Source organism: Tenrec ecaudatus, chromosome 16 (genome assembly GCF_050624435.1).
Source record: "Tenrec ecaudatus isolate mTenEca1 chromosome 16, mTenEca1.hap1, whole genome shotgun sequence".
Classification (NCBI taxonomy): Eukaryota; Metazoa; Chordata; class Mammalia; order Afrosoricida; family Tenrecidae; genus Tenrec; species Tenrec ecaudatus.
Genome location: NC_134545.1, coordinates 77,889 through 90,430, shown reverse-complemented (window position 1 = coordinate 90,430; position 12,542 = coordinate 77,889). Strand labels below are relative to the sequence as shown.

The following is a 12,542-nucleotide window of genomic DNA, read 5'->3' as shown; positions in this document are numbered from 1 at the left end:
AGAATGGGGACCCAAAGCCTAGCTGTAGACAACTGGACATCCCCTCACAGACGGGTCATAAGAAGAGCCAGCCAGGGTGCAGTATAGCATTGACAAAACACACAACATTCCTCCAGTTTGATAATGCTCCCCCCCCCTCACTATCATGACTCCAGTTCTATCTTACAAATCTGGCCAGACCAGATCATGTATACTAGTACAGATAAGAGCTTTCCACACAGAATCCAGGACTGATAAACCCCTCAGGATCAATAGAGTAACGATACCATGAGGGGAAGGGGAAGGTGGGTGGAGAAAGGGGAAACCAATAATGATCAGTGTATACCCCCCCTCCCCAGGGGGACAAACAACAGAAATGTGGGTGAAGGGAGACAGTGATGGTATAAAATATTAATAGAAAAATAATTTATAAATTATCAAGAGTTCATGAGGGTGGGGGAGGGAGGGAATAAAAGCTGCTACCAAGGGCTGAAGCAGAAAGAAAGGTTTTGGAAATGATGGCAACATATGTGCAAATATGTGTGATCCAATTGAAGTATGGATTGTTAAAAGAACAGTAAGAGTCCCCAATAAAATGATTTATCTAAAAAAATTACCAAAATGGGATTATAACCATAGACATAGGTTAGAATTTATAACATCTTAAAAATCATTTTATTAGGGGCTCATACAATTCATCACAATTCATACATCAACTGTGTAAAGCACATTTGATTTGTACATTCACTGCCTTTTTCATTCTCAAAACATTTGCTCTCCACTTAAGCCCCTGGCATGAGCTCCTCATCTTTGCCCCTCCTTCCCTGCACCCCCCTCCCTCATGAGCCCTTGATAATTTATAAATTATTATTTTGTCATATCTTGCACTGTCTGACGTCTCTCTTCACCCACTTTGTTGTCTGTTCCCCAGGGAGGAGGTTATATGTGGATCCTTGTCATTGGTTCCCCCTTTCGACCCCACCTTCCCTCCACTATAACATATTTTTTACTGGTGTACTTAAACCACAGCAGCTCCTCTGCCAGCAAAGTTTATTCCATCAGAGTGCGCAGATTGTGACTTTATAAAGTATACGATAGGAGTGACTTGAGAATGTTGTAGCGGTCTCCTTGTGGTCCCATCTGTAGAGCATATTAGATTTTTCGTAAGTAATTTAATCAGAGGTAGAATTTATTAGTTTTACTCTCGAGTCTTATTTACATGGATCACATTTCTAAATGCATTATCAGAAGAGTTTTGTTTCATCAAACTTGCCATCATATAAGCCATCTTACTGTACATTTGATGCGTCCCAATTTTTTGTGTGAATTGTGTTGGATAGACTGATTGTTCTGAAAGTGTTGTCTGTATGAAACACTGATGAGCAGCACACCTTTACATTTATGGGCTGCGCTATGACCATGGTCATTTTCACATGCGCTTGTCTTCCTGTCTTTATTCTTGCTTGTCTCTGTCAGAGTTTCATATCCAATACCAAAAATCCTGGGATATGAGACCTCGTATTAATCCAGACAACTGGACCAATAGATTCAAAGGGACATGGCAGGGGAGGCTTGTAGGAAATGGAGCTAACAAGTACGAGGAGGAAGAAATGTATTGGAATTGTTTGTGGGGATGGTTTCACAGCTTTTATGTGATTGAGCTATTGAAATGTAAGATATGTGAACTTTATGTTGGTGAAACTGGCAAAAAGAAACATTTTAAAAAAGTGATTTGGTGTAGGATACCCCCTCCACCTATCATGGCTTCATTAGCATAACAAAACCAAAGTACAGGGGCAGGAGTTAGGATTTCAACTCTTTGTGGTGTGGGGTTCAATCAATAACATCTAGAACGTATTAGAATGAGTCAAGAATTCCTTCCTTTAGTTAGGTCAAAGATGTTCCCTCCTTATAGCAGCAATATAAGAGTAGTACATAGACATAAGGAGTTTATAAGTTTTTTAGAGCAGGCCGCTTAACTTTAAGGCCAGGCCAAGTTCAACACATTCTTCAATGTGGTGTTAGTATTTCATATTCCCATTACTTTGCACAGAGATTTTATGACAAAAATATAAATTGTAAAAATGTATTAACTAGGTGATCTAACAAAATTATGGGAATAGAAGTCATCTGACAGAGAACCTGGCATAGGAATTGTTATATAAACAGACTTGAAGCTACGTAAAAATGATATAGATTAGGAAACCACAAATTCTTTCTAAAAAGTGCTAAGTAAATATTTTAGATTTTGTGTCATTTCTGTTAGGAGCGTTGGTAGTATAGTAGTTACACTTTTGTCCGACTCCCCTAATGTCAGCAGTTTGATACTACCAGCTGTCCTCAGAAGAATGATGAGGTTCTCTACTCCCATAAAGGATTAATAGTCCCAGAAATGCAAACGGCAGTTCTACTTTGTCCCATGGATTCACTGAGTTGGAATTGACTCAGCCTGGCTCTGAGTTTTGATTCTGGTTGAAATGTCTGTTGTAAGTACACTTGCTAGTGTGGCATAAAAGCAACCATACATGAAAACAAATTAGTATGATTGTGTTCCAACAAACTTTATTTTAGGGCACTGATATTTGAATTTCACATAATTTAAATGCGTCACAAATGTTTACTTTTTTCCCCCTGAAAACCTGAAATGTGGAAACCACTGTTAGCATGCAGGCTATACAAAGGCAGACTTCAAGCCAGACTTGGCTCGCTGACTGGCCTCATGACCCCTGATCTGGACAATGAAGGTAAGTCGACGAGATTTAGGAAAAAACTTGGGCAAGCTAAATTGGAAGGAACATGGTACCCAGAGTTGGAAGGAACATGATACCCAGAGCTCACAGAATAGGCTAAAATATAATTGGAAAAATTCGGGCCAACCTCTTCTCATAAGCAAGACTTTATATTGCTCACCTAAATGTAACCTCTTTATTGAAGAAAGATAAGTGTTAACAGATAATAAAGATGTGACAAGAGGCCAATGTTCAGGTGAATGAGAGGTACAGTGGCAAGAGGTACAGTACCTTTGCCAGTAGCAAATCCAACTTTCCAGAGAAATGATACAGAAATCATTTTGCCAAAATTAAGAATCTGTTCCTAAAAAAAAAAATTCCGTGCAACATTCTGAACCACACAACCCTTGAGGACTGGTTATTGTGTTATCATGTACTCATCTTGAGAATGTGTGTGAATTGGGTTGCTTGGCTATATAAAATTCTTGCATGTGTGTCTTTGCAACCTCTTTAGTGGATTACCCCTGCTATACATCAGATTTTGATATGACAATAAGGAGATTTTCTTTTTTATAGTTAAGTTTGTGGCAGGCTCTCTCAACCAAATACCCCAAACTCCCTGCTGCTGAGTCTATTCTGTAGCATAGCAACCCTCGAGGACTCCCACATATGGTTTCCAGGGCTGTAAATCTATATGGAAGCTGGTTACTACTTCATTCTCTATACACCCTTGGGTGGCCTTGAACCACTGGTTAGAAGCTAAGTGCTTTAACTAATGTACAAGGGCTACTTTCCACAAATTGATGAAAAATTTAAGTGGTCCAACACATGTTTCCAGGTGATGTTAATAACACTTTGCCTTCTTTCATGGTATTGTTAGTGTATATCGTTGAATTTTGTTGGCATTGCTGATTTCAATGCTTGAAATGAACCCTAGGCTGCGTTGGAAGTGCTGTTAGGTGTTCCAAAACCAACGATGGCTAGCATTTACCTTACAGAGAAAGTGTGTTAGATAAGCATTCATGTATGAGTCAAGACTTCTGTTGATAGCGACCCCAGTACCAGTGAATCAACTATATTAAATAAGGTATTGAATATGAATTAAGGTACTCTAACAGTACAATTAACTTAGATATAAATAAAAGTCAATGATTCCTTCTTGCCTCTTGCAAAAGGTGTAATTATCCCTTCTTATAGCAAATCTAATTTCTTTTTTGTGCCCCATATAGCTGTAGGCCCTTCTCTAGAACTGTCATCCCAATTTCTTCAGGATCCATCATTTTAGGGCTTACATGTTAATCATTTCTCATTTAAAAACTCTTCTAGTCTCCAACTGCTACTCATTCTCCTATTACTCAAATATCTAAACTCCTCTCAATCTAGCAACCATTCTCAACCGCTGCAGTATTTCCCACTAACGTGACCAAAACTTGTCACATTTCTCTGTACATTCACTTTTAGGACTTTCTGGCCTCAGGGAGCATTTAGAACTGATTGTACCTTCCTTTTAGAAACACCACTCTTCCTGGGTTTCCTCATTTCTATGGTTCTGTTTTATCCTATCGTTAAAATGAAGAATATTGGGGTCAGTATAAGGTATTGACTCCATCTATTTACTTTATATAATCTTAGTGACACCGTAGCTTATTATAGTTTACATATGTATGTTGTATGAACATTAATTTATAACTCATCCGAGAAACCTCTTAAAATCTAGACCTACTTGTTATATGGATGTCACTACTGCTGTGAAAAATTAACTTGAGTGCTTCAAGTGTCACTTTCCACTTCCATTATATTTTCTAAGTAAAATTTAACCAAAATGGTCAGAATTGCAAGACCAAATAACTTAGTATCGAGTTCCACCTAGTGTTTGAAATGAATGACTTTCACATTGAGAATTCTCCGAATTTCTGAAGCTTAAGCAACAATTACCTTGTTGCTTTTCTGACTACTTGTTTTCAGTGACCTTGGTTCTAAATATCTTGTTTAAGGACAATAGTTAATCAATATTCCTCATCTACTGTTCCTATCATAATGTGTATATGTAGCATAAAATATGTAATTTCAACACACTTGTAGTCTTCAAATTTTTTTAAAACAGATGACTGTATTAATATTTATACTGCTTAAATAAGCTCGTTTCTCTTGCATAAAAGGATGCCCTAACATAAGCAGTCAGGTCTAGAGTAGCTACTTAAAGGGGCCTTGTGGCAACTAGAGTCTTTCTTCTGTACCATTCTTAAGTCATGGTTGTCATTCATCTGTTCCAATTTCAGATATTAATTAGCGGGATTAATAAGGAAGGTCAGTTTGGCTACTAGCAATAACTGTCACACTGGGCCACATCACAACTCACAAGATAATACTAATGAAGTCATGCTATGTAGCTCTGGTACTCCGAATACAATGCAGTTAACGTATAAATCATCAAAAAGAGAACTAAATAGTCTTCATATTCCACATGGAAAAGATATATAATTCAAAAGAGCCCATAGATCACAATGTCAAAATAGACATTAGGCAATATAACTAAACCAAAGCTAAAATATTATAAAACTGTGTCATATGTCTAAAAAGGTATTCAGAGAGCTACACAGAGAGAGAATTAAGTGAGTTTGGAGTCTACCTTAACATTGATACATAAAACCATACATTTAAATGGTTTCTCTTGCAATATGAATTTTCCTGTGTATGATAAGTGAAGAGCTCTGACTGAAGGCTTTCCCACACTGAACACATTCATAGGGTTTTTCGCCTGTGTGAGTTCTCACATGTCTCCTAAGGGAAGAGGAAACACTGAAGGCTTTCCTACATTCCTTACATTCATAGGGTTTTTCACCAGTATGAGTTCTCACATGCATTCTGAGAGACGAGAGACCACTGAAAACTTTCTCACAGGCATTGCATGCATAAATGTTCTCTCTACTGTGTATTTTCTTATGCACCTTAAGGTGAGAGCTTGTGTTGAAGGCTTTTCCACATTCACTGCATTCATAGAGTTTCTCTCCAGTGTGTATTCTCTTGTGAACTATAAGGTAGGAGCTTGTGCCAAAAGATTTGCCACACTGATTACAATCATAAGGTTTCTCTCCAGTGTGCGTTCTCACATGAGACTTGAGAGATGTTTTTTGACTAAAAGCTTTCCCACATAGATTACATTCATAGGGTTTTTCTCCTGTGTGCGTTCTCACGTGCCTCCTTAAAGTTGAGGAATCATGGAAGATTTTCCCACATTCCTTACATCCATAATGTTTATCACTCAGATGATCTCTCTTGTATAAAATGTTGTTATAATTCCTTCTGAATGATTTTCTACACTGGTTACATTTACATTGTTTCTCTTCAGTATGAGTTTTTCCCCGTTGATTAAGGTTTGAATGATGAGAGATTCTGTTTTTATTACATGCATATGAAGCCTCCATAATGGGGAAATTATGTATAGGAAATAGATCATGTTTGAAGTGTTTATCACAGTTGGAACATGTGCCCTCTTTTTGTGTTGTTTGAGTTCTTTCAAGATGCCATAAAGCTCTATTGTAATCTTCTCCTTCACGGAAGTTCTCCCATACAGAGTGTTTCTGATAACTGTTTATGTTTGAAGTATGATTCAGACATTCAATATCTGTGTCACATTTACAGCAAAGTTTTCTGGTGGAAATTTTCAGTGAAGAAACAAGTTTTGAGTTAAGTTCAGAGTTTTCCTCAAACTCATGATCGCCACAGACCCTTTCTTGAGATGCTGCTTGCTGTTGGGTTAAATTCTCTCGCCTTAGTTGCTCCTCTGAGATCCGGTGCTGTTTTCCAATCTTAGGGCTTTCCCAGTTATCTCCTAATGTAAAGGACCGCTTATCATCCATTGTGAGTGTTACTGTTTTAGATGCTTTTTCACAAAGCTTATTCTGCTTGTGATTTGATTCTCTGGCTTTAAGTTGATTCTCCCAGTCAGGACTGGTACCTTGGGAAATTCTGCCTTCCACAGTGCTTTCTTGTTCTAATTTAGTTATTACCGTTGGTCTGCAGAACTGATAATCCAGTGAGGTGAGATTTCTGTAATTTTCCACCATTACATCTCTGTACAAATTTCTCTGAGTAGGGTCTAACATTAGCCATTCCTCCTGTGTGAACTCCACAACCACATCTTTGAAAGTGATTGGTTTCGGTAACCAGGTTGTTAGAAATCCTGCAGCTATGTTTTTCTCATTATTTCCAATATGCAAACAGGCAGAGTGTGGTACAGGCAAAGCCCATCTTGGAGACAGGTCAATGGCTGCCATACTGTGAATCCAAATGTGAGTGCCTCAACAGGGTAAACATCAAGTTGTTCCTCTTCTTGTTTCTCTAGTCCAGCAAGATTAGATTTTTGTTTCTGCAGGTATTCTCCCTGTAGCCAAAGAGGAAAGTTCAGTCAAAGAAGAAATATGGAAAGACAGCCCCCATGAAGGGAATATATATATATCCTCCACCTCCCAGTAAAGTCTTGCCAACTTAAAATCTTTATTACAATTTGTATTACTATGCAATGCAGTCATATTTGGGATCCCTCGTGGTATATAGCAGGTTAAATGTTTGACTGCTAACTGTAAAGTTAACAGTTTGAACCCACCAACCAACCCTCTTTCTAGAACTGCCATCCCCTTCAAGTTATTTGCTAGCCTTGGATGGAAGGAACATGTATTATTTTTTAAAAGGAAGGCAAAAGCTAAAGAAAAACAGTCAAAAGTACTTGGCCATTGAATCAAACTTCATGTATAATTTGCAACTTTTTTGTTAACTTTTTGAAAGGAAGATAGCACGCTTTTTTGGTAAATATATTTGTTCTGTAGAGAACTCTATTTAATGAATGACCTTTCATATGGTGAATAGGACTGTTGAAACTAGGAGAAAGAGAGGTATTTTTAAAAGAAGTGTTCATTTTATTTAGGCTTGCTCCAATTTAGGCTTGTTCTTAAAAGGCCACAATTTCCTATAATTTATTTTTTTCTAAAACTTAAGTGTGATATAAACTATAGATGTATGAATGGATTTTGAGCTATCATTTAATTGTAAGCCCAAATCTAAGAACAATTAGTTTTTATGACATGGTCCTACTTGATACTTGTCCTCATGAAGAGATCAATGAAAATGTGGGTGCTATAAGAAAGTATGGTGATAAAATCAAATGGTGCCTGCCTAGCAGAAAGAATATCTGCCTCTTTTATCACGGACGCGCCAACATGGGCCACTTTCGCACTTAAACCGTGAAGAAGGCGGCCCAGGTCATCATTGAGAAATATTACACACGTCTGGTAACGACTTCCACACCAACAAGTGGTCTGTGAGGAGATCGCCATTACTCCCAGCAAGAAACTCCGCAACAAGATAGCGGGCTATGTCACACACGTGATGAAGAGTGTTCAAAGGGGCCCTGAGAGAGGGATCTCCATCCAGCTGTAGGAAGAAGAGAGAGAAAGGAGAGAGAATTACGTTCCTGAGGTCTCAGCCTTGGACCAGGAGATTATTGAAGTGGATCCAGACACTAAGGAAATGCTGAAGATTTTGGACAGTCTGTCCAACCTGCAGGTCACTCAGCCCACAGTTGGAATGAATTTCAAAATACCACGTGGAAAAGTTTGAGTCTTATTCACAATGCTATATTTTCTTTTTTTCCCCTCATGGTAGCATGCTCACCTCTGCCCCGCTACATGGTCCACGTGGAGGGAGAGAGAGAGAGATCTTTCATGCTAGCCCAGCTTTTTTTTCAATGCTAAAATATTTTCAATACACCTGGGACACACCACGAAAAAAGAATACCTGGAGCCTTACAGGGTGTCTTAAAACAAGCAGCCATCTAAGTCCCCATAGGAAAAAAAAAAGGACACCAGTTTGTGTGAACCAAGGACTGTAAATAATAAAATCTAAGACTGGAAGAGAGAATGGTATTATAGCTTTAATTCTGAGCAACTGGTTTGCAGAAGGTTGTATATAATAGTGCATGACCAAAATCTACTGGAAGTGCCCCCATATGGATTAAGCTTCTGAAGAATCCCCTGACCATTGACCAGGGATGTATATAGCCTTGCTGTGAGATAGAGTGCAATAGAATGTAGAGTAAGGGTGATGTAGGTAGGCTGAGATTTAACACTTTAACATTTTTCTTTTTGACCCTTCTTAAATTTGCTGTGCTTCTCATTATTTTCTCCTTTCTTTTGAGTTGAGGTCTTTCTGTATCTTATTTTGTAATTGTTAACAAATAATGGATCAATCTAAAATGTATAAGCATAGAAGGTTCCTGCAGTTATGTGTTCAGGAAAAAGAAAATTATTAAGATTGCCTGACCAGGAGAGAATTGGAATTGAGAGGCATTTTATGAAGTTTTAGGAAAACTTATCAAATGAATAATAAAAAGGACAATCATTAAAACCAAGAAAACAATGGTATATGAGAAAGAAACTTATCACAGCAAGTAAGGCAATTTACATAGTTATCATGAAATATGGAATATATATATGCAAACATTGTTAGAAAATAGCACAACATTTGCAATATTGAGCTTTAAGGAAGTGGGTGGAAAAGGCAGGGTGTAAAAGCCAGAATTCTCCTTTATTATACTAAGATTTAAAATGGTCACAAATGGATTAATAAAAATATAGAGTCAGTTCAAAGACAGAACTTAAATATCTCATTGTCTGAAAGTGCTGGAGAAACAGGGAGGGAAGGGCTTCCTGTTTTGATTATGACCTTTTCAACATAACCACCGCCCCCCAAACCAAACACATGCCAACCTATGCTGATAAGCTGTACTAGTCAGTTGATGGTTTTAAATTTATGTCCACATTATTTCTTGGCAGAGTGAAAAATTAAAAAAGAAAGCAAACAAATTAGTAATTCTGCAACAAGAAACAGCAGCAAAACAATTTAAAAGATTAAGAAATTAACAGCAACAATTAATGAGAAATAAACAAAAATCACAGAAACATCTAAAAAGTACTACTTTGAAAAAACTAATATAGACATATATTTTGCAGGATAAACCAAGAGGTGGGGGTGGAGGAAGATGGAAAAAAATAATAGAACCAGAAAAGGAAAACAACAAAGTAATAGTTGCAGCAGTAAGTTGAAAGTAACACTAAAAAGCAATGATTTAAAAATGTCTATGTTGTTGCAGATAGGTTAAACTTTAATACCCTATCATTTGTCTCCCTTATTATCGATCCATTTAAATTTACTCTAGTTTTAAATATTTGCGGTTTTCTTTTTTGTTGTTTTTATCTTATTGTGGTTTGTCAATTGTTTCTGTATGTGAAATGCAGGACTAATCTAGATAAATCTAGTGACAGTAATTGGATTAATGGTTTCTTGGGGGTTCAGTGGTGGAGTTTGGGGGGAAAAGGGGAAGCTAATAATAATGGTATAAATTTCTGAAATTGATCGTGGTGATGATTGTACAACTCTTATTGATGTGGCTAAACTACTGAATCGAATGACATGTGGATGATATGACAATGAACTGTTGGGGAAAAATCCAAAATTTCTATGCCTTAAAATTACCATTAAATTATAAATAATTTTATGTCATGTATGAAATCTCAGGTGAATAATTTTCTAGAAAAGTATAAATACCAAGAATTGACTGAGTAGGAACTACACAACTATTAAAACTTGAAATCATATACCTACCCACAATGATTTTGAATTCAAAATCTATGTGCTCATTGTACCAAACTCGCTAGGGCAAAAGAATTTCTCCTAAGCAAATCGTTTCACAGAACAGCGAAACAGCGAAAAAGCTAGGCCGCCCAGTTTATTCATGAGACTTGTACAGTCTTGTAAATAAAACTGGGCATGGATGGTACGAATAAAGAAGGTTAAACAGCAATGTAGTTTTGAATAGAGCAGTGCACCAAAAGTACAGTGTCATATTCCAGCAGTGCTGCACTGGGAGAACGCTTGAAAAAGCAGAAAAACGACTCTCTCACTAATTCACTCATTCACCCTCTCACTCACTCACAAAAAGAAAAAAATAAAAGGAATAAAAATAAAAAAAGCAGAAAAACAACGCTCACTGTGATTCAACCTAAATAGACCAGGGTCAGGAAGAGCGGCGAAAACACACTCTCGCCCTTCTGAGAGTAAGGTTGCGCTCCAAGTGCTGGCTGCGACTCGGCACCGCGCCCCTCTAACTCCGGGCACAGCTCAGTTCTTGGAACCCCACGTTCTTTCCAGGGTCGGGCCTCCAAGCCTAGGAGGAGTGGGCGGTGACCGCCAGGCTTTTCTTCTGGGCTGCAGGGCGCGCGGGACCAGCGGCGGCTCTTCCAAGCTGCTGCTGACCCAGGCTGGACCAGCACGCTTCCAGGGTTCGGACGGGCACTCAGGACCCTGCTTTTCTGGGTCGGGGCTGAGGCTGCGAGAGCTGTGACCGCTGCCCCTGGTAGGTCACGGTGCCCGCTGCTCGTGGCTTGGGCCGGGGGCTACCCTGCCCGGCCCAGGTCCCCCGTTTTAGGAGTAGAATACGCTTCCACAGCCTTTTGTGTGCGGGGCTCGGACCACGCCACTTCCATCTCCCGGCCCCCAGGCTGGCGGGGCCGACAGTGACCCCGTGGGCGCGCACTTACCGATTCCTGCCCTGAAGGCACTAGTTATCGACCCCGCGCTCCCATCACTCCTCTCTGGCCGAGCGGCGCGGACGAGCTCCCACAGCTCTCTTGCCTTTGGGGTGCCTGTCTCCGGGCGCCGCAACCCCGAGACCACCGAGCAGCCGCCGGAGCTTTAAGGAGGTGGGGCCCGGATCTCCGAGCGCTAAGACCGGACTCGCGCCGAGTGTCGGGCCAGGACTACAGTTCCCAGGAGGCCCCGCGCTGCGGTCCGCCCACCGCGGAGGGATTCTGCCACGGCTGTGTTCCTCGGCGGAAGGCTCGCGGTCCCCGACCTAAGTAACGTGGAGGGGACATGCTCTTGGGGCACAGGGCGGGGCATTTTCCCGGTGGCACCGGAGAGGGATTTGGCGGGACAGGACTAAGTCCGTGCGTTCTTGGATAGGAGCATGTCTGACGGCGCAGGGGTGAGGCGGGACATTGCGCGCTCCGTTAGGGTAGAGAGCGTGCCAGACGTCGCGGGGCGCGTAAGTACGGAATGGGAGCGTGCGTGACGGGGCGGGCACGTACGCGACGGGGAGGGGAGTGCGGAGCCGCGGCCCGAGGGCGGGCTGGGAGCTGGCGCCGCCTCCCAGGCTGGCACCGCGGAATCCGCTGCGCTTGCTGTGCAAACCTCCCGGAGCTGCCTGCACGTCGTTTGCGACGGAGTCCTCGTTCCTCATTGATTTTTGCCCCACGGGTGCTCATTGTGGCGGGCTAGAGCTGCTTGATGTGACAGGATTGAGCTGCTTGATGCAGGTATTTATGGAAGTTCTGGATTTGTGTGTATGTGACAGACACATAACATGTCGACCCATGTTTTGTTGCCGGTCTTTAATCGGATCTTTCTAGTTGGACGGCAATGTCATCTGTAAATAGTCGGATGGCTGTAAATCTGCAGATAGTGTATGACTTTCCCCTTCGCCGTTCTTTATTGAATAATGTCACGTCAACAGTGCTAATAGCAAACGTTCTTGTTTTGTTAAGAACAATGACATTATGCTAGTGACTGCTCGAACGAAGTAATCGGAATAATGTTTTTAAAAGACTCCTTCTATTCATATGCATACTTTGTCATTTAGGAGTAGATGATTTTGTATTTGAAAGTTTATATGGAAATTTTTGTTATGACCTTTCTAGCACCTGCAGAAATTATCTTGTTCTTTGTTAAAGTAGGAAATTTCCTAATGGTAAAGGCCTTGCCTTCTTGGGAGAAATTCAA

General features: G+C 40.3%; 2 protein-coding genes and 1 pseudogene across 2 annotated transcripts in view; 2 read left to right on the top strand and 1 right to left on the bottom strand.

Annotated features, from left to right (window-relative positions):
• ZNF10 (zinc finger protein 10) overlaps positions 1 to 12,542 on the top strand; it is a 57,077-nt gene that overhangs the window by 14,199 nt on the left and 30,336 nt on the right. Inside the window, exon 6 of the mRNA XM_075534613.1 lies at positions 10,977 to 11,118. Within this exon, the coding sequence (XP_075390728.1) occupies positions 10,977 to 11,118 (142 nt within the window). The remainder of the gene's footprint in view (positions 1 to 10,976; positions 11,119 to 12,542) is intronic.
• On the top strand, positions 477 to 10,198 carry LOC142429718 (small ribosomal subunit protein eS17 pseudogene; annotated as a pseudogene).
• On the bottom strand, positions 2,127 to 11,760 carry ZNF891 (zinc finger protein 891). The gene is made up of 2 exons (XM_075534784.1): positions 11,303 to 11,760; positions 2,127 to 7,092 (listed from the first exon to the last, which is right to left on the bottom strand). Exon 2 carries the CDS (start codon positions 6,983 to 6,985, stop codon positions 5,366 to 5,368), a length of 1,620 nt encoding a protein of 539 aa, XP_075390899.1. The 5' UTR covers positions 6,986 to 7,092; positions 11,303 to 11,760; the 3' UTR covers positions 2,127 to 5,365.